Genomic DNA, 26,143 nt, shown 5'->3' on the forward strand with positions numbered 1-26,143 from the left:
TCTTTCTATATAACTTTTCATTTTAAGAACTATTAATGTTCAAAGACCTTACCCCCTTTCACCCCAGAAATGGGGGATATAAAGATGATAATTATTAAGAAATAGAGGTTCAGTATTCTTTTAAAAGAAGCAGCAGCAGCAGCAGCAGCAGCTACATTTATAGCCAGTTTAAAGACAGTGGAGATAGCCCTTTACTCAATAATGGACCACCATGGGAAATCTTTCCCTCCAATAAGCCATAATGGACAAGTATCAAGAGAGCACCTTTCTACAAGAGTGTTATCAGTATCTTCAGACTGTACTTTCTTATATACTTCTGTAAAATATATCACTGGGTAGCTCAGTAGGATCTGTATTTAGTATTGCCTAAATATGGACAATTTTATTTTACAATGCATGGCTTTTGAAGTCCCAACCTCAGTCTCACATCACTTTGGAAAGTCCTGCTGAGAGGCTACTTGAAAATGTGACAGATTCAGTGAAGTAAACTTTATGTTTTCATTTCTAGGCAGTAGACATAGTTATCTACTTTAGAACATGATGAATTGTTCTTCATAGTTAGCTCAATATCAAATGCAATGTAGCAAAACACTACTTTTAATAGCCATAAATTTCAGCAGAGCATTCAAGAATCTCTTAGATTCCATGAGGTTTTATGAAAGAAGCTATTCTAACAGGTCATTCACTTTCCTCTCTAAGGAAACTTAGAGAATGAGTTGTTGATTGATACAAACTTGCTCCATCTATTTATGAGAATACAATTTATGAATACACTTTGGGAAAACTGAAGAAAAATAACAGTTTGGGAATTATTTCTTATCATATGATAACAAGAAGAAAGAATGTAAGGGCAGAGAATGTTTGCATCAAAGAAGAAGGGCAAATGCAAATACAATTAAATACTGAAAAAAATTGGCAATAATGTGCTCTGAAGCAAGGCTCCATTGACAAAAAAATTAAACTACTCAGTCGACTTTTTCAAATAATCAAGCAGATAGAGTACAATAATAACTTAAAAATGGAATTGGAAACAAATTAAACAGTTCAGTTTGACAGGTTACCTTTAGTTCTTCAACAGCTTTTTGCAGTTCATCTGGTGTTTTGTATTCAAAATCCCTCTGCAGATATTCATCTTCTGCTTGCATAATCCACTCATGCATTTCTGACAAATCCTTTCGTAGACTTAGAGTCTTATCCAGACTGTTCTTCAATGCTGCTTTCTTAGCATAGGCCTTACATTAATAAAAATAAATAAATAAATGTTTCCCCCCCCTCAAAAAAGAAACTCTACTTTGGAACCCAGTGAACAACCAGAGTAAAAGTTTCACAGTTAAAGTAAACTTAAAAATCCTAAAATGTTCTATCACACTTTCAGAATACATTTATATTTCAAATATTGCCACACATAGCATAAACTCTGACAGGAGTTTACAGCATACAGCAGACTGGAGTAATAAGTTACCTTGTTACACAAAAGAAAATACAAACTCTGCCTCTGGCCACTACTAGTAAAAGGAATGGAAAATTCAAGAATCCATGTTCTGCATTCATTTTCTGTTTTGTTTGGGGATACCATTTCCCATATATTTAGAAATGATGCTACAAAGATGACAAGTGGATATAGGCACATTGTGGGAGAAGTATGAATTGTGTGTTTTCATATAGTACACATAACTTACATTATTTTTCCAGCTTGAAATTCCTACTAATTAAGTAATATTAAAATATCCAAATGTCACAATAAAATTGTATGCTGTAGCTTTGCCTTTTCCAGTTTAATCATGTTTCCATTTACTGTAACTCCTTTGAGAAAACAAAGCTTTTCTCAGAGAGATGCTTTTAACAGACGTATATTATAATTTGGGGTTCCGATCTATTAAAAATTTAATTGTAATGGCATGTATACTCTGTTATTTATTCCATACTTACAACATTAACATATTTTCAGCTAAGTGAAAGTCAATGAAGATATACATTTTAATTAGGTAAAATATCTTGCTGTATGTTATTATTCCAAACATTTTGTGTATATAAGTATTCTCCAACCTCTGGCCTTCCAAATGTGTTGTACTCTGGAAGGAATTAGTTAATTATCTGCTTATCACGTTTATCTATTTGGCATGCATTTATATATAGTAGTATTTTTAAATTGAAGGTCAACTTTTTATTATTCTGAATGATATAGGCTGGGTCTACTTCTCACATTCAAAGACATGTAGAAAATTATACTAATGAGCTCTCTGGAATTTAAATAAATGAATGCTATGTATCCTAATACATGGAATACCTGTTGGCAAATATTATCCCATTGAGCATTCAAGTCTTTAAGATCATTCTGTAGTTTCAAAGAAAACTCTGGCTCTGCTTCATTCTTCATTTTTTTTCCAATCTCATTAATACTATTTAAATTGGGCTGGATTGTCTGGATGTCATTCACTAGAGCCTAAAAACAGGAAAACATATAAATTCCATTACAAATCTCCAGTATGTCATGGCATGTGACATGATTCAATAAATAAAACATAAAATGTTAAGCCACATTGAATAATTATATGAACAGAAATGTTGTATATATCAATACGTAATAAATCAAATAATATGGATATGTTAATATATACTCATTTGATTGTTTACACATACTGGCAATTTCTAGGATTACTACATAGACACCCAAATATTTAGGAGAAATACACAATGTTATTGTTCGTATATGCAATTTTAACCACATCACTTGTAAAAGAAAATCAGATTCGCCTTGACTTTCGGGTTTATCTGTCTGGGTTTTTCCCACGCTTCTTCAGTTTGTTAGGATTTTCTGTCTAATGTAGCAGTAATAAAACACTAGAGACCTATTCCCTGTCTCAGCATGGTTTCTGACTGTTAGGACATCAATCCTAACGAACTCAACTACTCCCATTGAAAGAGGGAGGAACAAAAAAAAAAAGGAAGAGACTTTTGGGAAAATGTCTTCGGAAAACCAGGAAATTTGGCAAGCCATCCAACAACTGGCAGCAGCATTGCAACAACATCAACAACAAGTAGATCTCCAGATCAACACATTACAAGCAGCCATGCTACAGCAGTTACAACAACCAGCTCCGATTAACCCACAACCGGTGCCAGCAGCAGCAGCTCCGCCAGTAGTCTTGAGATCCCAGGGCAGTCTACCAGAGAAGTTTGGAGGAGAAGCAGGATAGTTGAGAACCTTTCTCACACAGCGTACAATGTTTTTTGACAGCAGACTGGCAGAGTTTCCCACAGACAGAACCAGAGTCACCTTCATTTTAAGTCTGCTAAAGGGCCCAGCAGCCAAATGGGCTATTTCCATGGTGGAGAACAACGACCCAATTCTCAACGACTACAGAATTTTCTGGCAGGGTTCCAAGCACAATTTGATGACCCAATCAGAGAGGTCACTGCCAGCTGGGAAATTCGGAAGCTCAAGCAAGGCAACAAGAGGGTGGGAATTTACATTGCTGATTTCAAGCTGTTAGCAGGAGATCTGGACTAGAATGAGAGTGCCTTGAAAGACCAATTCAAACAGGGGCTGGATGAAGAAATTAAAAATGAATTAGTGCGCCAGGGAACACCAGCTACCCTAGAAGGTTTATATCAACTGTCTGTGGTCATAAACGCCAGGCTAGAAGAGCTCAGACAGATGCAGCCGGGGAGAAACAGGGGCCTCAGAGCACTTCCAGGATTTCCAGCTCTCTCCGCAGCATCTCTCTACTCAGGACCAGAGGAGCCGATGCAGATCGGGGTGAGCTGGAGGCTTATTTCCAAGGCTGAGAGACAGAGAAGGAGAGAGAGAGCCCTCTGTTTCTACTGCGGAGTCCAGGGGCACATGGTGAGAGCTTGCCCAGCGAGAAGCCAAGCAAATTCCGTAAGAGCCTCAGGGCAAGCAGCAGAACCAAGAGCCACCTCCACCTCAACTTCCAACTAGGGAAACTCTGTCAGTCTCCCTCCACAGAGCTCAGCAGGCAGACCATCAATCAATTAAGAAGGGCTCATTCCGAGGATTCCAGGCAATCTTTTTACTACTTACCAGTCATAATGCTCGTAAACCCAGAGCACCAGGTCAAGCTAGAGGCCCTTGTGGATTCCAGAACTTCCACCAATTTTATTGATGTACAGACTGTACAAGACATCAACATCCCGACCATAGAATTGCCACGTCCCATAGAAGTTGAGACCATTGACAGCCAGCCCCTCAAGGCAGGGCCGATTAGAAGTTTCACAGAACCTTTGCAACTAACAACGGGAGACCACACTGAGTGGATTCAACTTTATGTTACTGCATCACTTAATGTGCCTATAGTCCTGGGCACACCTTGGCTGAAGATCCACAACCCATTGTTGAACTGGACTACGGGAGCAATCTCCTTCTCAGCTAAGGAATCCCAGCACCACAAGATTCAAGCCACTCTCCTCTCTCCAGCAACCAACGCAGTCACAGAAGCAGTGGGAGTCCAGTTGCCAGCCAAGTATGCAGATTTCGCAGATGTTTTCAGTGAACAAGAGGCCACAGCACTACCCCCCCATAGGAACTGTGATTGCACCATTGAGTGTCCTGACTCCCAGGAAACACTCTGAGACAGGGATCTGGTCTCTAATGTTTTATTGCTCATACATAACAGTAATCCTAACAAACTGAACAAGCATGGGAAAAACCCAGCCATATAAACCCCGCAGGTTAAGGCGGTCCCACTCTGTGCCTCTTGGAATGGCTCACCAATTCCTCAGTGCTATGCATGCGCTTAACAGTCTGGAAGGGAGCCCCCTGCTCGCCATCCTTACTCATGACATTGAGTTGATACCAGGAGCCAAGATTCCAGCAAGGAAACAATATCCCATGTCCCCCAAGGAACTAGCCACCTTAAAGGATTACTTGGATTCTCATCTCCAAAAGGCTTTCATCCAACTATCTGCTTTCCCAGAGTCTGCTCCTGCCTTCTTCGTACCAAAGAAGCCTGACCCGTTGGCAACCGGCAAACCAGGAGGCACCCATGAGAGTGGTGCATGATTTCAGTTTCCTCAATAAAGTCATGGTCAAGGAAAATTACCCACTCCCCCTAATATCTGATCTGCTGGATTGCTTACAGAAAGCATGCATTTTTACTAGGTTGGACCTCAGGAATGCATACAATCTGATCTGCATGAAAGAGGGGCAGGAATATCTGACTGCCTTCGATACCAGGTTTGGTAAATTTGAGTACCTTGTTTTGCCCTTTGGCTTGTCTAATGTAGGAGCCATATTTTCCCGATTTATGAATCAAATTTTCTCTGATTTACTAGATAAGTATCTGGTCACTTATCTAGATGACATATTAATATTCTCTGAGGATGCTACAACTCATGTAACCCATGTACTTAATGTCTTACAAAGACTGAGAGAGAACAAGCTGTTTGCCAAGCTAGAGAAGTGTGCCTTCGATTTAACTGAATTACATTTCCTGGGCTATAAAATATCAACAGAAGGCATATCCATGAATCCTTCTAAGGTCCAGGCAATTCTTTCTTGGCAACCCCCCCGAAATGTGAAAGAGGTACAAAAATTTCTAGGGTTCTGCAATTTTTACAGGAGATTCATAAATAAATTTAGTGACAGGGCTAAACCCCTCACAAAGCTTTTGAAGAAAGGATCAAAATTCATTTGGGGGGAGAGGGAGCAAGCAGCCTTCCAAGAATTTAAGCAGCTCTTTGCATCCCAGCTGCTTTTAAAGCACCCTGATCCCACGAAGCAATTCATAATGCATTCAGATGCTTCAGATTTTGCTATCACGGCTGTTTTATTGCAATATACTAACAAAACAGAGAATACATTGCTCCCTTGTGCATTTTTCTCCCGCACGTTCTCACCAGCAGAGATAAACTATGATGTTTTTAACAAGGCGTTGCTGGCAATTAAAGCAGCATTTCAAGAGTGGCTAGAAGGTGCAACCTTTCCTGTGAAAGTCTGCACCGATCACAAGAATTTACAGCTTCTACAAAACACCAGAACCCTCACCCCACGCCAAATCAGATGGAGCCAGTTTTTCTCCTGTTTCAATTTTGTTATTTCTTATGTTCCCGGGGCGCAGAACTGTTTGGCAGATGCCCTGTCTCGATCCATTCAGGCAACCCCTGCTACTCACCAGGAGGTACAGGCTACTATATTACAACCTCACAACTTTCAGCAGTCTATGAGGGGGAACCAGACAGAGATTTTAGCAGCAGGCAGACAAGCAGAGGACCTATTTACAAGAGTCAGAGCTCAGCAGCAACAGGACCCATATGCCAGGGCCAGGATGGATGACCTCCAGAGGGGCCCGCAAGACACCACCTCCCCATTTAATGTGGAGGCAGGAATCCTCTGGCATAGCTGATTATACATTCCCCCCTCATTGAGGGAAGAAGTACTGAGACTTTGCCATGACCATAAAATGGCAGGCCACAGAGGTGTTTTCAAGACTCTCCATAGAGCTCTGAGAGACTGCTGGTGGCCTAAGATGACTGCAGACATAAAGGGTTACGTTGCTTCTTGTCATACCTGTAGACAAGCCAAGACTCTCCCAGGGAAGCCCACAGGACTCTTGCAATCCCTACCCACCCCCAGTAGGCCTTGGGATAAAATCTCCATGGATTTCATCACTGATTTACCCCCGGTCCAGGGGCTGACTTCCATACTAGTGGTGGTGGACCTTTTCACTAAAATGGCTCATTTTATTCCTTGCAAGGGCCTCCCATCTGCACCAGCCACAGCGCAGTTTTTAGGTATAGAGGCATGATAAATCACTTGGTGAGTGACAGAGGCCCTCAGTTCACTTCCAGGTTCTGGAGGGCCCTTTTCCAGTCATTAGGGGTCCAGATCCACCTATCATCATTGCATCATCTGGCTAGTAACTGGCAAGCTGAGAAAATTATCCAATGGTTACAGCAGTATTTCAAGTGTTACACCACTTATCAGCAAGACAATTGGCCAGCCCTGCTCCCCATGGCAGAATTTACTTATAACAACTCTGTGCAATCCTCTACCAAGATGTCTCCTTTCCAAGCACTCTACAGGGTTAACCCTCAGGTGTTGCCCACCTTCTCCCAGCAGGGAACTGTTCCAGCCATGGCTGATTTTCTTAAAGAGCAACAAGCCGCACAGAGTTGTTAAAGGAGCAGCTGAACTGGGCAAAGAGTGCTTACAAGATATCTGCAGATGCTCACAGACAAGAGCGATTGTGGTAGGAGACAAAGTGTGGCTCTCTACCAAGTTTTTGACCTCTACCAGGCCCTCCAAGAAGTTGGACTCTAAGTTTGTGGGCCCTTTCACTGTGGTACAGCAGATAAATCCAGTGGCTTATCGCTTAAAGTTGCCAGCATCCATGAAAATCCATCCAGTCTTTCATAGAGCCTTGCTAGCCAAAGACCCTCCCCCAAATACCTTACGATCGCAAATGCCCCCCCACCTCCAGTAATTGTGGAGGGGGAGGAGGAATACGAAGTCGAGGAAATTCTGGACTCTAGGAGGAGGCGAAGGGGCATCCAATATTTCATACACTGGAAAGGGTACCCTGAGGAAGAGCGCATGTGGGAAAATGCCAGAGATGTGCATGCACCAACGCTGGTTCAACGATTCCATCAGCTTTTCCCTCACAAACCCAAGCCTCGCACTCTACCAGAGATTCCTCACTTGACTGAGCAAGCAGAGGAATCCCAAGCAGAGGAGTTCGTAAGTTGGCAACTTCCACCCCCGCCAGAGGCTCTGAGGCCAGACAGAGAGGAGGAGGGGGAGCCACAACCCTCCACCTCCGGCTTGCATTTCCCAAGGGGGAGGGGGGAAGAATCTTCTAATTATCTAGCTATTTTCCAGCAGCAGCCACCTGGGCCAGAAGCATTTTCAGACCTGGAGAGCAGCACTGATTCGTCCTTGGAGGAGTTTTCCTTTGAAGAATTTCCATCGTTGCCCAGTTCCCATGGGAGCTTGGAGGGGGAGATGGACTCTCATGAGACCCTGGAGGGAGGGAGGAACTCTGGAAGGGAGGAGGCTGAAATGGAATGTGAATCTGGAGGGGAGGGTGATGTCATGAGTGCTGATGGTGAGCAGGAGGGGGCCCCTATCCAGGGGGGGAAACACATGCTTAGTATTGAGGAGTTAAGCAGCCATTCAAAGAGACACAGATCAGACCTGCCTTAACTTTTGGGGTTTATCTGTCTGGGTTTTTCCCACACTTCTTCAGTTTGTTAGGATTTTCTGTCTAATGTAGCAGTAATGAAATGCTAGAGACCGATTCGTTGTCTCAGCATGGTTCCTGACTGTTAGGGCAGTAGAATTACTTAAAAAAAAAAAAGTAAGGGCTTCTAAGGACCAGCCTAGGGCAATAATAACCCATTTTCTATTGTCAGAAAATGAAATAGATGTGTCCATGTGGTTAACAGAACTTTAATTTACTAAGGAATACAAATAAGCGATAGCAATACAATTGTCTTCAATTGAATTATCTCAGTTACAGAATATTAACGTCTATAAAAGATGACATTTCATGGGATACAGAGTATTTTAAATGCACTTTTTGTTGTTGTTGTTATTGTAGGAAACCTAATCCAACTAGTTACCACTTGAATAAATTATTTTTCTCATTGATCTGAGGATAGGTTTTAACTTATAAATATTTAGCGTGGAGCTTCCTATGGGCCTCCCACAGATAACCTCAAATTTCATGTATTTTATTTATATTCTTCATTTATATTATTAAAAATAAGTCTGAAGTGGGAATTATTAATTTTCATCAGACTGAATAAATGTCCAAGAGATCTTGCCTTGGATAGAAGCAAACAGTAAAACTAGTGAGCATCCGATTATACAAAGAAATGTACAACAGTACAGAAAACAATCCTTTCCAGAATCTCCAAAATTGAAACAGTAGCACACATACTTCTGAACTGCCTTATCTACTATCCATGGAGGGTAGGGTTGTGGCACTGTATGGAATTGAGTGTTGGGCAGCAACAAAGGGTATAGAGGGCTGCCTCCATGTTATGGAAATGCATATGTTCCGTTGGATATCGGGCATCTCCCTGCTCAATCACATCACAAATGATGCCATCCGACAACAACTAGGCATGTCATTAATTACAGAGAAGGTGAGAGAAAGCTGGCTTCGTTGGTATGGACATGTAGACCCCAAGATGGTGACGAAGCCATAGCGTCTGTAATAGGCTCTTCCATTCATACCTTTTAAATCATAACTACTACCACGGTCAACATGGGAAAACGAAAGAAGTGACAGAGAACACCAACTGCAACACAACTGCCAGCCAAGCCATTAAAACAGCAGAAGGTTGATAGATTTATTACAAGCAAGCAAGTCTCCCCTGTAAGTAATGTTTCCCCGCTTTATCTAACAGACAGATATGACCCGCTTGAGTGGGATTTGCAGGCTAAGATTGAAAGCCAGCAACTTTTAGTGTGCGACCTGAGGATGCGGACAATCAGGCAAAGTGGTGTTTCAGGATCTGAAAACCAGACCCCGGGATAACGGGAAAATGCTAGGAAGAAGATGGAGAGTAGGGTTAATGTCCCCTCTTATTACAAACTATTTATGTTGCTCTCACAGGGCAATTGGGTGCTACCTACTAAAGGACCAGGTTTGAGATGTCTCTAGAATTTTAGCCAAATTTTGTAATATATCAATGACAATCAGAAATTTCTCAACTTGAGAATTTGATTGTTCTATCAGGTGTCCTTAGCTCAGGCATGAATGAACACCATGTTATTTATATACAGTATCTACGGTGTGTGTGTGTGTGTATTTGTTTTCACTTTTTATTTTACTTTTTGTGTGTTTGGTCTATGACAATATATTTTAATAAACTAAACTTAGTCTGTGGATGCTATTTTAATTGTGTCCACATAACTGCAATCTGATAATGATTGGTGCAAATTCTAAGATGACTAGAAGAGGCTGATAGCTTGCTTAATTAGTGCATTTGCTGAGAGGAGAATTAAGTCCATGGCTGATAACTCATGACATAGATGTGAGTCCAGATCCAGACGCATAGCAGTCTATGTCCAGAATAATGATAATCCAATTGAAGCCATAGTTGCAGCAGACACCTCACAAATTTTCCTAAACAAAAATACACATAAACCCACATGCACAAACTGAAAGTAACTGTATTTGTAGAACAGTTATCCATGTGGTATTTACATTTACATCCACTAAATAGAGCATAAAGTGGTAACTTACTGTACACTGTTCTAACTGCTTCTCCAGTGCTTCTGAATCTCCAAGTGCTGGCCATTCTTCATTAAGGAAAATATCCACTTCAGTCATCCATTTTTTCAGGGTTTTTGTGTCATTCTGTTTTTGAAAAGGAGAGTGTTGCACTGCATGAAAGTATGCCGGTTTGACTAAATCAAGGTATCATTTTATCAATTTATCCAAAAAATCTTTAGAAATAAGAAAAATGCAAAGGGAAGGGAATGCAAGGGAATATATTTGTTTGTTTGGTCATGTGTATAATAACTGCCCTTGTATCAGGCAATAATTTCATTTCTATTTTTTTTTAAATAAAAAGTTTGTGTGTGTTTGTGTGTGTGCACATACACACACACACATATATTATAGTTTATCTGTAGCATAGCAGCCTTCAGCAGCATTTTACTAAGCTTGCTTGTTTGCAAATCTACCAATTAAGCAAACAAAAACAAGGAAGCACTCATCTTCCTCAGCTGAAAGTCTCTTAGCAATATTATCTAGTAAAATGTAGTCCACGAAAAACAGCTTCAACCAACCTGGAACTGCTTCAACTTTGTTATCTGTTCCTCAAGTCTGTGACAATTTTCCACCAGCTGAGTCGATAACTTCTTCCAACGGCTAAGGATTACCTCAATTTCTGACCGGTACTTCTGACTGACCCCTGCAGGAGCTCTCCTAGACATCTCTTCCACAGTTGTGCTTAAATAATTGATTCCATTTTGCTGTTCTTGCAGAGAACTTTGTAAGGCCTGTGATACGTGAAATTATCAGTTTCTAGCTTCTATCAAGTCAGGCTGAGAATGATCTCACAGGATCTAGCATTCAGAGTGCCTGTCTGAAATAACATTTATAAATACCTCACTGCTTTTACACTAAATCTCAGTGTTGATATGCATGACAGTATTTCTCTGTTTACCTTTAGCTCCCTGAGCCTTTTCTCCATGGTTTCTAATCCTGTGACAGTCACTTGTGGGATGGAGAGCTTCATTTCTGACTGTTGTATCCACAAGAGAACTGTGTTCATAATCTCTTTGTATCGGACAGGTGGCAAAATGTCAAATGCTGCACAAGAGGTGAGAAAAGCAAAGAAATCCAGCTTTATTTAATTCAGCAATTCTGTTCTACTGTGAATAAAAACAAATTAACACTCCTCTTTTAAGATATATATAAGGGATTACAGCTCTACAATAACCTCCTCCAAAAAGAAAGGGAAAGCAGTTAATCTTTAGCTAATTCCATTCAGCAGAGTAAATTAAGCCTAGGGTAATTCAGGCCTAGACTCACTGCTTTTCCTTCCTATTATGCACTTTTCCAATTATCCATTTGCAGTTTATTTAATGTGCTGGTTCTGACCTATAAAGACTCACCTAAGGGTCATTATCCTACCTGCTGATAATGTTATGCTTATTATTGAATGTCCCTCTGTCAGCATTTCTGACATCTAATTTCAAGAATACAGTAAGGAGGAAATCATCTCCAGTTGTGCTGCTAGCTTCAGGAATACCATCTTAAAGATAGCCTGCTTAGCACAAGCACTAATATTATGAATATAAAGAAACTTTAGCACTGGGCTAGACATTTCCTGTAAGAGACTCCCTATATTTTCTATCTGTTTTATTATAATTTTTCCAATTTAAGCTGTTTTATATTCTGTCCTGTTTCATTTTTTTTCCTGTGTAGTTTAGCTTTCATGTTAATTTTTGGGTTCTTAGCAGAATTAATTACTTGTGAAAATAAAATGTGCTTAAACCTACTACATAGATTAAACAGAGACTAATTACCATTCTTAAAATTTTCTTCTTTCCTGACTGATGAACCTTCAAAGTTTAGTTCTTTAAAACAGTCCTCCTTGCATAAGAACTGCATTGATGCAAATATGTTGTCAGATATGGCTTTCCTTTACCATTAGTTTTACATCTGATACAATACACTAAAAGAAACTTTATCATGTAATTACCAGCACACTTATGAAAATTTTATTGCGACAATCTGTTAGGATAAACAAGCAAAAGCTTAGGGAAATGTTATGAAACACAGTTGCTGCCGAGAAAGAAAAGGCAAATATAAAGTAAAGTCCTAGTTCAATTAAAGAAATAGAGAGATTAAAATTATTTAATGGAATGTTGTATGTACTCCAGGGTTCTTAAGCTGGGAACCATGGACCCTTTGGAGTTCCATGGATAGACTGCAGTGGGTCTGTGAACTTAGATGAGGAAAAAAAATATTTTCAATAATCTCAAACTGAAAAGTAGTTTTTCATTCAATATTGAATGTACAATAGGCAATAGAGTAATTTATAGCCTCTAGACTAGTTAAATGTTTGTTAACTTTAATAAATATCACTATCTAAAATTATTATATGAATTAATAAAGAAGCATGTATATTGCTCTATTACAGTACATATTTCTTATCATTTAATATTTTGATACACATACATACATACATACATAAAGAAGGGATATATAGGTCCAAGGGATCTGTGGGAGAAAAAGGTTAAGACTATATAGGCTATATTTGTTGTTGTTTATTCGTTTAGTCGCTTCCGACTCTTCGTGACTTCATGGACCAGCCCACGCCAGAGCTTCCTGTCGGTCGTCAACACCCCCAGCTCCCCCAGGGACGAGTCCGTCACCTCTAGAATATCATCCATCCATCTTGCCCTTGGTCGGCCCCTCTTCCTTTTGCCTTCCACTCTCCCTAGCATCAGCATCTTCTCCAGGGTGTCCTGTCTTCTCATTATGTGGCCAAAGTATTTCAGTTTTGCCTTTAATATCATTCCCTCAAGTGAGCAGTCTGGCTTTATTTCCTGGAGGATGGACTGGTTGGATCTTCTTGCAGTCCAAGGCACTCTCAGAATTTTCCTCCAACACCACAGTTCAAAAGCATCGATCTTCCTTCGCTCAGCCTTCCTTATGGTCCAGCTCTCGCAGCCATATGTTACTACAGGGAACACCATTGCTTTAACTATGCGGGCCTTTGTTGTCAGTGTGATGTCTCTGCTCTTAACTATTTTATCGAGATTTGTCATTGCTCTTCTTCCAAGGATTAAGCGTCTTCTGATTTCCTGACTGCAGTCAGCATCTGCAGTAATCTTTGCGCCTAGGAATACAAAGTCTTTCACTGCTTCTACATTTTCTCCCTCTATTTGCCAGTTATCAATCAAGCTGGTTGCCATAATCTTGGTTTTTTTGAGGTTTAGCTGCAAACCAGCTTTTGCACTTTCTTCTTTCACCTTCATCATAAGGCTCCTCAGTTCCTCTTCACTTTCAGTCATCAAAGTGGTATCATCTGCATATCTGAGATTGTTAATGTTTCTTCCAGAGATTTTAACTCCAGCCTTGGATTCCTCAAGGCCAGCTTGTCGCATGATGTGTTCTGCATACAAGTTGAATAGGTAGGGTGAGAGTATACAGCCCTGCCGTACTCCTTTCCCAATCTTAAACCAGTCTGTTGTTCCGTGGTCTGTTCTTACTGTTGCTACTTGGTCGTTATACAGATTCTTCAGGAGGCATACAAGATGACTTGGTATCCCCATACCACTAAGGACTTGCCACAATTTGTTATGGTCCACACAGTCAAAGGCTTTAGAATAGTCAATAAAACAGAAATAAATGTTTTTCTGAAACTCCCTGGCTTTTTCCATTATCCAGCGGATATTGGCAATTTGGTCTCTAGTTCCTCTGCCTTTTCTAAACCCAGCTTGTACATCTGGCAATTCTCGCTCCATGAACTGCTGAAGTCTACCTTGCAGGATCTTGAGCATTACCTTACTGGCATGTGAAATGAGTGCCACTGTTCGATAGTTTGAACATTCTTTAGTGTTTCCCTTTTTTGGTATGGGGATATAAGTTGATTTTTTCCAGTCTGATGGCCATTCTTGTGTTTTCCAAATTTGCTGGCATATAGCATGCATTACCTTGACAGCATCATCTTGCAAGATTTTGAACAGTTCAGCTGGGATGCCGTCGTCTCCTGTTGCCTTGTTATTAGCAATGCTTCTTAAGGCCCACTCAACCTCACTCTTCAGGATGTCTGGCTCTAGCTCACCGACCACACTGTCAAAGCTATCCCCGATATTGTTATCCTTCCTATACAGGTCTTCCGTATATTCTTGCCACCTTTTCTTGATCTCTTCTTCTTCTGTTAGGTCCTTGCCATCTTTGTTTTTGATCATACCCATTTTTGCCTGGAATTTACCTCCAATGTTTCTAATTTTCTGGAAGAGGTCTCTTGTCCTTCCTATTCTATTGTCTTCTTCCACTTCCGCGCATTGCTTGTTTAAAAATAATTCCTTATCTCTTCTGGCTAACCTCTGGAATTTTGCATTTAATTGGGCATATCTCCCCCTATCACTGTTGCCTTTTGCTTTCCTTCTTTCTTGGGCTACTTCTAGTGTCTCAGCAGACAGCCATTTTGCCTTCTTGGTTTTCTCTTTCTTTGGGATGTATTTTGTTGCCGCCTCCTGAACAATGCTGCCAACTTCTGTCCAGAGTTCTTCCGGGACCCTATCTACTAAGTCCAGTCCCTTAAATCTATTCTTCACCTCCACTGCATATTCCTTAGGAATATTAGTGAGCTCATATCTAGCTGATCTGTGGGTCTTCCCTAATCTCTTTAGTCTGATCCTAAATTGTGCAAGAAGAAGTTCGTGATCTGAACTACAGTCAGCTCCAGGCCTTGTTTTTACCGACTGTACAGATGTCCGCCACCTTTGGCTGCAAAGGATGTAATCAATCTGATTTCGGTGTTGTCCATCTGGTGAAGTCCATGTATAAAGCCGTCTCTTAGGTTGTTGGAAGAGAGTGTTTGTTATGCAGAGTGAATTGTCTTGGCAAAATTCTATCAGCCTGCGTCCTGCTTCGTTTTGTTCTCCCAGGCCATACTTACCTGTAATTCCAGGTGTCATTTGACTGCCCACCTTAGCATTCCAGTCTCCTGTGATGAAAATAACATCTCTTTTAGGCGTGTTGTCCAGTAGGTGCTGCAGATCCTCACAGAACTGCTCTACTTCAGCTTCTTCAGCATTTGTGGTTGGGGCGTATATTCAATATGAATTAAAATACAAATAAGAGACTGGGAAAATACTGTGTATCTTTACCTTGTGACAAAATAATGCTAATTGATGGCATATCAGTCTACATCCCTAGATAATATCTCCCAGTGGTTTCAAACAGATGTTAAAAGGCATATGGGACAAAATAGGACTCCAACCTAACCAACCGCCAATCCCCCAAGACCATCTTCTGGAAACAGCCATCCAAGGAGGAGCGGAAACACCATTGTATAGTGCTCCCACATCCTCACTGTGCAGGAGAAAAGCATGGTTGATGATACTGAAAGCAACTATGAGGTCCAGGAGAACCAATAAGGTCACGCTTCCCATCTTTTTCTCAGCATGTTTCTTTTCCCTAACCAGGCCTGAAACCAGAGTGAAATGGATCTAGAAAATCAGTTTTACCCAACACAGCCTGGTGTTATCAGCCAGCAGCCACTTAAGCACTGTGCCTAGAAAGCAAATATTGTCCACTGGCCTATAATTGCTTTTATCCCCTGGGTGTAATGGTTGCCTATTCTAAAACACCATCAGACTCATAAGTAGGAATCCAAAGATATCTGATTTATTAAAGAATAGTATGCAGGATCACAGAGAAAGCTGAGAATGATGAAAGCGCACCAAATTCAAACTAAAAACCCTTGGTGCAAATGAAATCCCTCCCACCGTAGAATCTTCTCAAGTCCACAATCCCACGTGCTCCTAACGGTTTCTGATGGTCTGCGGGAAAAGTCCTTGAGAAGAGAAAATAACCCAAACACATTCCATTCTACTGATTTCACATACAGAGCTTGGTACAAGGTCTCACAGCAGCTCCCTCCCAAACAGAAACGCGCATCAGCGCCATGGCATGTGAAACGTTATGATGTATAAACTACATTGAATCAGTGAACATGACACTGGGTTCAGATCTGGTTTCTTCAGGAACAGCCTGATCATCACCTCTTTTAAGCAGACCAAAGCTGCTCCCTCTCTCAATGAGGCATTTACCACCCATCCTGGACCCAGCCCCTACAACAGTACTATCCTTCTAACTTTGTGGTCAGCTTCCTACAGTGTATTAGATGTCACCTCTTTGATGTTAATTGTACAGGGAAGTACCTAAATGAAACATGATATCCCCAGAATCACTAAAATCAGCTACTGGCAGTACTAACAGTTTACTTATATAGATCAGAGAATATGTGGTATAATGACTAGAGTCATACTACAAGTGTTTTAATTTACAACAAAGCTGATATAACTAGTCTTGCCAAATGCCATCTAATTAGGTTACTGATCATTGTTAATAAATTGTATATGAGATATCTTTATTGTAAGTAGTAGCTAGAAGATAATTTTATCTTGGTAGAAAAGCAGACCAGATTTGGGACAGATTAATTACATTCCAATGCTTAATATTACATTGGTATAAAAATAGTACAGAATTGCTCTTCTATGTGATAACATATATACTTACTAATTTAAAATCAGCATTCAGTATGTTTCCCACAAGAAAGTCATGTGTCAGGTTAGAACAACCCCTGCTGACGAGCATTTCCACTACTGATATAGCTGTTATATGACAATACAACCATGCAGATTAGATGACTGGGTCAAGTCTGCCTCCCTGATCAAATCCCTGTTTCAAAAGGATTTTAAAAAGACAGGATCTATCCTGCTCCCATTTTGTTTAGTATCTATGTTAATGCAAACATTCAAACATTTTAAAAAGGGGAATTGCATCCCCCTAAATTGGTTGGCATACTGTTAGGTGTACCCATTTATGTGGATGATTTAGTAATTCAGTCAGTAATTCAGTCAGGACTAAGGAAAGACCTTTGAGACTTTGCCTGTTGATCTTCAAACTAAAGAGTTATAATTAATTACAAAAAAGCACAGCTAGCAGCTTTTACTAAGAGGCCTCCAAGCCCCAGCATAAGTGGCTAATAATTAGCAGTTAATATGCAGCAGCTAAATTCTTTAAATGTGTAGGGACTATCTTCTACACTAGATTTTCAAAGCAAAAGCCACCATCCAAAGGTTATACAGGTCATAGATTTCTGTTTATAAGAATGTTTGACCTGTAACAAATAAAAATTAATAATCTCTGGAAGACTAGGCCAGTACCTCAAAATAAAAGGCAGTAAAAAGCCAGCACTATCACGGAAAGATACAAACCATTATTTGGAAGTAAGTGTATCACGTACATCTTCCAAGAAGGAATGGGGAAAAAACAAAAACAAGAACAGAAACCTGAGAAATGAAGGAGTTGACCAAAGAAATAGACAGGGGGAATTAATTAATTAGCACTGTGAATGGTGAGATTTAGCCCAACAGTTCTGTTTATAAAAGCTCTGAAAAGAGAAAGCTTAAGGCTTTCTACCTGGATAACAGCTTTCTGTTCTTCTGGACTGGTGCTTGTCCAACTCTGGTCATGAGAAAGGTGAGAATGAGTAAGGATACTGTATGTGTGAGTGTGCAGGCACCTATCTTGTTAAACCAAAACAGGTTTATTGTTGTTAGAGCTCAGGGTTTTCATTATTGGTTGCAAGACCCTAGCTACAGTACCTTTTAATTGGCATTCTAAGTGAAAATCAGGACATGGTTTGTGCATAAATTTTCACCATTACCACAGCTGGGTACTTAATGATCTCAAATGCCCTTCTCAGCCTCTTGCTGAGCTGAGAAGGGCTTGCCTCACCAGAACGTAAGGAGGAACAATAGACTATAATTGGGAGATATAAAAATGAATGGGCAGTTAGATTTCGAGAACTTTGTAAAAGGCCTTTGACTGATTACCCAATCAAAATTCTTAGGAACATTTTTGGGTACTCTGGGTAATTAAAACTCCTATGTTCAGAAGACTCCACAAAGCAGATGCCCAGATTTAGCATCTCAATTAATTATTTGAATTAATATTTACATTAGGATCTTTCATCTTTCCCTGAAGAAGAGGCATAAGTCATCTTTGAAGAAAGATATAAAAGACAAATGGCATCACTGGGTTTCCGCTCAACTGCTGATTCATAAAGAATCTCAGAAGGGATGTAATTCATTCCAATCCCTTGCTCACTGCAGGATCCACAGGTGTTCATGGGTTCATATCTGATAGATGAGCATCTACACTTTGTGACAAATCCATGCTGGTTCCCATTCATTATAGTATGCCTATTAAAATGCTCATATTCTTTGAGGTTTGAGAGGCAAGTTGCTTTAAGACAAGACAAACAGTGGTTGACATTAAATTTCACAAGGATTTGACAATATCTTCTCTATGTTCCTAGTTCAGAGGAGCCTGGAAAGGCTCTATTCTAGCCAACAATGCTGCTGTGATACCTTTTCTACAAAGATCTTTGATAGGTATATATAATACTTTAAGTTAAAATGCATTTTAGGATAGTGGAAATACCCACTCTATATCTTTACATGATCAATACAAATTTACCAAAATAGAAACAAAAAAGTTGCCAAATTTTGTTCTATTGCTATCTGATATGTCAACTATTGTTTCAGCTTTTTAGTGGTATCACCAAGGAATTAATTTGAGGTTCATGTAAGATAAGCTTGTATTGCATTCTTGTTTCTAACTGTAATAATATTTATTACAGACAAAATCTAAAAATGTGCTGGAATATGTTAGCTACATACCAATAAATGGAAGACAAATTGAAGAAATTCAGCTGCATGTTGAGTCAAATTATTATAAATTATCGTGCGCCCAAATTGGGTTTTAATATTTAAAGAGGCTAGAAAAAATGAAGTATTCTCACATCTCCCATTATTTAGAAAGGTTGGGCTTTTTACAGCTATTACTGGATGTTCCAATATCTTTTTATGGTTCATGTTATTATAAAGAAAGGAAATGTTCTCTTAAGGACATCTGTTAAATGCTTATATTAGAACATTAGCATAGCAGAAAATACAACTAGCATTTTACCAAACTGTCCCCATTGGAATGGCAATACAGATGTCTTAAATAGGTTAGCATCTGTTGAAACCCTAGATTTAAAAATGCAGATGCATTTAAATAAAATGGAATTTTGCCATTGATATCAATGGGATCTGTTTTGTAGCTAAGTAAAATCACTGCTGATAGAAACTGATAAGAGAACTGGGAAATCTACTTTGTGATAAAAAGCCATGAATATTAATTATAAAAGGAATACCACTAAATAATCCAGAAACACAATTTAGTAAATTTCACATTCATTCTTAAGAAAAATTGATTTTTTACAGAATGTTCTAGAGTGTTTTCCTAGTATTATTAGCAGTGTTCAAAAACTGACATACTTTTAAAGTTAATATGTAACCTAGGACTGAGAATGGGATATCACTACAGTTATATGTTCCAGGTATCTTGGGCTATTGTTGTATGGAAGCTCCTGAATGCATTGTGAAAGTCAAGAAAGACAATATGATTAGTTTATGTTTGTGTGTGTGAGTGTGTGTGTACATGTGTGTGTGTGTGTATATACACACACAAGGACACAAACACATATACATTTTTAAATTCAGTTTTATAAAGAGCACAAATAATACCAATTGAAATGTATTAATTTAAAACCAAATATTTCAGACAGAAGTTATATTCTTAAAAGGAACACTAAATGCAAACTAAAAACAAAACAAAACAAACATCAATTTGATTCAATTTAAAAAGCATGGTAGAGAGCCACGGCGAGCTAGACGTCCCTTTTTTGTAACAGGATGGTGTTACGATGGAGACAGCAGCTGGATGCAGGATCTGAGCCACCAATATCACCCCGGAATAAAGGGCAATCTTGAGATAGCCCATGTGACCCTGTACAGCCACTCCTTATGAGTAAACTGCAGAAACTGCTGTTTTGTGGTTTGATTCATTTGAACTATGGTGTTGGAGGAGGCTCTTGCGCATCCCTTGGACTGCAAAGATAACAAATAAAGAAGTGTTGAAGCTCATAAAACCAGTCATGTCACTAGAAGGAAAAATAACAAAACTTAGACTTAGTTACTTTGGTCATGTCAAGAGATCAACAACATTGGAGAAAGACGTGATGCTTGGAACGGTCAGTGGCAAAAGACAACGAGGACACCAAAGAATGTGCTGGTTGGATGTAATCAAAGTAGATACAGGCCAAAATACAAAGCAACTGAAAGAAGCTCTACAAGATCAGAAATCATGGAGAGAGCTGGCTTATGGAATCGCCAAGGGTCGGATACGACTGAATGGATAATTCAATTCGATATGGGGAGAGTCGCTGGGAGTCAAGGAGGAACCAATTTTGCTCACAGCCTTTTTTAAGGACATTAAGCTCAACTGAGCCTCAATTCTTGATCATTTTTGATGCTTCTTTAGAAAGACTCTTCATGTTAAGAAGCATTCACTAGGTGAGTCGCCTTCACCTTAGAGAAATAATTTTTAACTATAATTTTAAAAGCTTACTTTTGAATATTACTTTCTGGATTAAACAGCAAAGACTGCTTAGAATATGGATTTTGGAAAGCTTAAAAATGGATTAAGGGCTCACATGGACCTAGAACTACATTCCTGAACTGTTGGAAAGAGTTCTTTCATGAGACAGTGTTATTGTTTATCGTTTTGTTAGTCTAAACAAGATAATAGGACTTTTAACCATTGAACACTAGAGGGAGCTAAAGGATAACAAAAGAATGGAAGAAGATATTCTAACAGCTGTTTAATGGAAACCTATGAAAAATTTATGAAAATTTATGACAAATGGTCTTTGAAACTCTTGTAAATGATAGAGAGATGAACAGTTAAGGATGCAATGGAAGAAGAACAAAAGATTCTGGGTAAGTTTGAAATTGATCTGAATGTGGATATAAAGGCAAGTAAGGAAAAGGAGGCAGAAGAGGATGTGCTGGACTTTCCAATGAAACAAGATGGTGTTTCAATTTCTAAAGGAGATGTAAAATTAACCGATCAGAAAAGAGATATGGATTTTTATTTTTTTTTATTTCTTTACTGGATATACAAGAGATCTGTTAAAGTTTTGAAGGATTCTCTGAGAAGATATATATATGTATGTGTGTATGCATGTATGTATATATACATACACATACACAGACACACACAGACACAGACACACAAACACACACACATATACATACACACACACACACACATACATACATACTGGATTTACAGAACAGACTTGCTAAAGTTCTAAAAGATATTTTGGGAAAGGATAAAAAAACAGATGACAAGATATCAAGCTGTGGGACTCTATTTGAAGAGGTTAAGAATTAAGATCATTAAAAGGATAGGAAGGAATACAAGGTTGGCTTATTAGATCAAGGTTAAGATAGATAATTAGTTATACCTGATAGCCCTTACTGGACTTTTGCTGACAAGGAATGAATGATAAAGATTTTGGATTTTGTTGTTTAGCTAAGACATGAGGCTTGGGGTGAAGAGAGTATATGTTGAAATTAACAGATGGTGATAAATTTACTTAAATTATGTGTACTTGCTGAGATGAAGGGGGGAAGTTACTTTTTCCTTTTTTTTCAGACTATGTATCTATATCTATATATCTATCTTTATATTTTTGTAGTTTCTATAGTTTCTTTTTAACTGTAATCTTTAATAAAATTATTTGAAAAAAAAACACATAATCAAAACCCCTCACAATAATGCCATAGTACAGTATCTCTCTACTACAATATTAAAAATATTAATTTTAATTATTAATCATATTAATTGGATAAATATCTATACATCAATTTTAAGCAGCATAAGGAGCATACAGAATAATATGTTCAGTCTTGCCTCTCTGCTAATGAAAAGACATTTTAGAAGCAAAGCTGACCGATTTTATTGAGCCAAACCAAGAATATATTATCATATTTTTTCAATATGATACTTAAAATAAAATCCCAGCTACAATTATTTGGTCAACTTAAAAACCAAAAAGTTTTTCAAAATCATTACATAGAAATTCAGGCTTATTTTTATCCAACAGAAAACCCTCTAGATGTCAACTAACTTGGCAGCCAGGCATTTTTACTTTTTAAGAATGCCTATGTGAATTAAACGGGACCTAGAAACAGTTTTCTAAATAAAAATAATTCTACGGACTGTGGCTCTGTAGCAAGCAGTAGTATATACAGGTAGTCCTCGCTTAACGAAATTGGGATAGAATTTTGGTCACTAAGTGAGGCATTTGTTAAGTGAGGCATCACATGACCAGACCTGATTTTACCACAATTTTTATCATGGTCATTAAGCAAATCATGTAGTTGTTAAGCAAATCGCAGCTGTCATTTACAGGCCTTTCTTATATCCAAACTGTCATTAAATGAATGGTTGTTAAGCGAGGACTACCTGTATTTCATATGTGTGCATCTGTGTGAACAACTGGCTGGCTGGATAGATGGAGCAGGGTATTTGTTGGAACGTTTGTATTTATCTACCCACGCTTTCAAAACATTAAACATATTTGTTATGACACAATTTTCATGAACTAGATTCCATCTCAGTAGCTTCATGAAATAGGATTCTTCAATTTGCAAAAGCATATTAAAATGGGGAAAATGTCTATGAATTACCAAAAGTACAATCTTTGATAATTCTGTGCAAATTTCAGAAATACGGAATATAAAGCACATGCTCCATTAGCAATAGCATTTATAGGTAACACAGTAGTTCTAACTCTAAGTACTGGCATTTTGAGGTATAGTAAGTTTTATGCCCATTTATTCCTTACATTAAACATCCACTCTGGCATAGTGCAGATTCCTCATACTATCGTAAGTAAAATTTAGCAAATGTAGATATTGTGATGCAACCCTAGTTCAAATTAACATTAAATTTGATCACCAATTTCTGTATGTTCTGCACAATCATCAGTTTTGAATCAAAGCAAAAATCAATTCCCAATAAACTGATGGGATTTATATTCTGCTTTGCACATATACTGTACTTGTTTGAGGAAAGAGGATGGATACAAAAATGAATAAAGATTATGATTAGCTGCAGCACCACTGATTTTTGTTATATAGCTAAATACGGAATCTTCCAAACTGGTTTTGGTTCTGAGTTGACAATAATGAGTATCAACACTTACTTGTTTGTAGCTGCTTTTCTCTAGCTTTTACATCATCATAAACTTGAGCAAAATGATTAGTAAAGGCAACAAGATCCACTTCCAAAAACACTGGGCACTGCTGGTTCTCTTTTAGTGCTTTGCCTTGAGCCTTCAGCTTTTCTATCTGAGGTTGAATGCTTGATAAGCGGACCACTTCATCCTGCCAAAAAGGTTTTTTGATAGAACGTCAGTATGTAAAACAGGTGACATAAATTGTCTTTATGAACTGCTACTGAAGCTGCCATTTCAATCTTAAACTTGTACAAATTTCCTTTGATGGCAATACTCAATATTTATTCTATATAGGCACATCACTTGTATTAGCCTGTAATATTGATTGACCATGCAAAGCTGAATATATGCTTGTACAGTGGTCATCACAAACCACACACTTCTTTCATAGTAATCAAATAATTGAAACTAAATGGTACCCTTGCTATTTAGTGCTCCTTTATCACTGGAATGTTCTTAAATGAATTATCTTAGGATTCATTAAAGATAGGTGACAGACTTATTGTATCTCAATAAAAGTATGAACTAATTATTAATATACCAGTATGATATACTATTCCATTAAATGGCAACAGTACTCAGAATGAATGTGGAGGTATAACTTAATAAAAAGCAAGTTCATGTTTATTAAAATTAGTGGATATCCATAAGCATCAGTATTATACAGTGTCTGTATTACAGAGATTAAATTCAATGAAAATTGAGAAAGGTGGTAAGAATAGCACAAATATTTTTAGAATCCACCGGAGTTGGGCAGTCAAAATAAACAAACAAACAAACAAACAAATAAATGATGTTCTGCCATTAATGGGGGATTGGAATAAAAAAATATATGGAAAAATGGAGGAACCTAGGAAGATATGATTATCACAATAAGGTAGAAGATATGGTAACAGAGTCCTGTGAGAAAAAAATTGTTTATTACTATGATAACTATGATTTATTACTTTGTGTCATGCACCATAAGCAGAAACTCTGCATATTACAGGATGTACAACACTGAATTTTGAAAAGAGTGTTTTATTCACATGTTCCTTAATCTTTTCTGGATCAGGTGTCTATTTGTTATATAACCTGGAATAATAATTAACAAATTGCTCCATCATATCTTTTGTTGTAGAAACATATTTAGTTCGAACCCAAATAGAAGTATTAATTATTTGTGTTGTTCTTATGCAACTGATAGAAATATCAGTTCCTATATAAGTCAGAGAATTGTTGCTCTTTTTCAAAATATTTTAACAAAATGAAACTTATTTTAAGTTTCATTTGCTTCCATTAATTCTAGTTGTGTTCATACTGCTTTATCTTTTGTTCTTGATGCAAAATTGGGTTATGCCGTAATTCTAATTGTTTCAGATCATATACCTCCTTTTACTGCATAGCTTTCTTACAGCCTGATGCCAGAGAGACAAACTTTTTCATAAATGCTTTGCTTGCACTCCATACTGTAGACAATTAAACATTACAGGTTAAATTGATTTGGAAAAAGTTTTTTAGTTCCTAATGATAATTCAGTTTAATATTATTTATTTATTCAATTTATATGACCACCCATCTCAGATTCATGACTCTGGGCAGCTAACAACCATTAACACATATAGCAATAAAAATAAAACATGTAAGTAATCAGCAGCCAAGGTAAAAACAGAACCCCCAACAACAGATCAACATAACCATTGCACAAGTTCTGTCACACATCTGGATCCCCAAGCTCAGTGACAAAACTGTGTCTTTAAGGCTTTGCGAAAGACCAGCAGGATCATGGCTAATCTAGTCTCTGGGGAGATGATGCAAGCACCATGACAGAAAAAGAGTTTTTTTTCTAGGTCCCACCAGATGGCACTCCTTAATATATGGGGCCTGAAGCATGCCTCTCCTCCTGGACCTAATGTGACAGATTTACATAATCAGTGAAAGGCAGTATAGTACACTTGAGTCTAACAATGTCTTCTTAAGCAGGGGACAAACCATTGCCTTTTTAAGAACTCCCTCAAGAAAGATTTACCAGTACCAGAACCTAGCCATGCATCTCCTCCTGGGATGCCTTAGCCAACCAGGAGGGATGTGGGCCTAAGATATAGGTAGCCAAGTTAACAGGACAACCCAGATCAAACTCTTCCTATATAACCAAGAAAGACTGAACCCCAGCCACCTCCATAGGACCTGCTCTAAGGGTAGAGTCCAGCTTGGAATTTGAGTGACTTATTTGACAGCAACCTTGCAGGTAGACCTCTGAGCCATCCTTTCCAAAGAGGATCCAGGTCACCTTAAACAAAGTCACTGGACAGCTATCCATGAATACAATAAAAGTGGAGACATTTCACCACCCTTACTGCCACGAGGTAGGCCTTAATGCTCTGTCTGATGCATTGCCCTTTAGTGGCACTTTAGGTACTCTTCACCCATTTCATCTCCCTTAACTCCTCTGTAAATCAAGGGGACTTCCAGGATCCATTGGAAGAGACTGCATAAACATAATCTGATCCAAAGCTGACGCTGCAAACAGGGCCTGGTCAGACCATGCAGCAGGCCCTCAGGAACAACCTAAGTTCCCTCTGGAACCCAATAGGGAGCATTAGTCATCTGGAGTAGATGGACTGAATAGGTCCAGTCTCTCTGCAGTGGGGATAGCAGCACAGAGCATCAATGATATCAGAGAGTGATATGATCATGACAGGGGAAAAACAAATCTCCCCCAATTCCAAATCACATTGCCACTGCTTTGACAAGAAGCCTGTATCAGGAGTATGACCACTGTCATGCGTTGGGCTCT

General features: G+C 38.7%; 1 protein-coding gene across 4 annotated transcripts in view; it reads right to left on the minus strand.

The window, feature by feature from the left end:
• DMD (dystrophin) overlaps window positions 1-26,143 on the minus strand; it is an 895,878-nt gene that overhangs the window by 448,079 nt on the left and 421,656 nt on the right. For all 4 annotated transcript variants that reach the window (XR_010068066.1, XM_063305215.1, XM_063305211.1 and 1 more), the window contains 6 exons: window positions 23,335-23,515; window positions 11,146-11,291; window positions 10,766-10,978; window positions 10,218-10,331; window positions 2,288-2,443; window positions 1,062-1,232 (listed from right to left, as the gene is read on the minus strand). Coding sequence is in view for 3 of the 4 variants with exons in the window: in XM_063305215.1 (XP_063161285.1) it covers window positions 1,062-1,232; window positions 2,288-2,443; window positions 10,218-10,331; window positions 10,766-10,978; window positions 11,146-11,291; window positions 23,335-23,515 (981 nt within the window). In the remaining variant the exon portion in view is untranslated. The remainder of the gene's footprint in view (window positions 1-1,061; window positions 1,233-2,287; window positions 2,444-10,217; window positions 10,332-10,765; window positions 10,979-11,145; window positions 11,292-23,334; window positions 23,516-26,143) is intronic.

The sequence above is a fragment of the Candoia aspera genome, chromosome 5, assembly GCF_035149785.1.
Source record: "Candoia aspera isolate rCanAsp1 chromosome 5, rCanAsp1.hap2, whole genome shotgun sequence".
Taxonomy (NCBI): Eukaryota; Metazoa; Chordata; class Lepidosauria; order Squamata; family Boidae; genus Candoia; species Candoia aspera.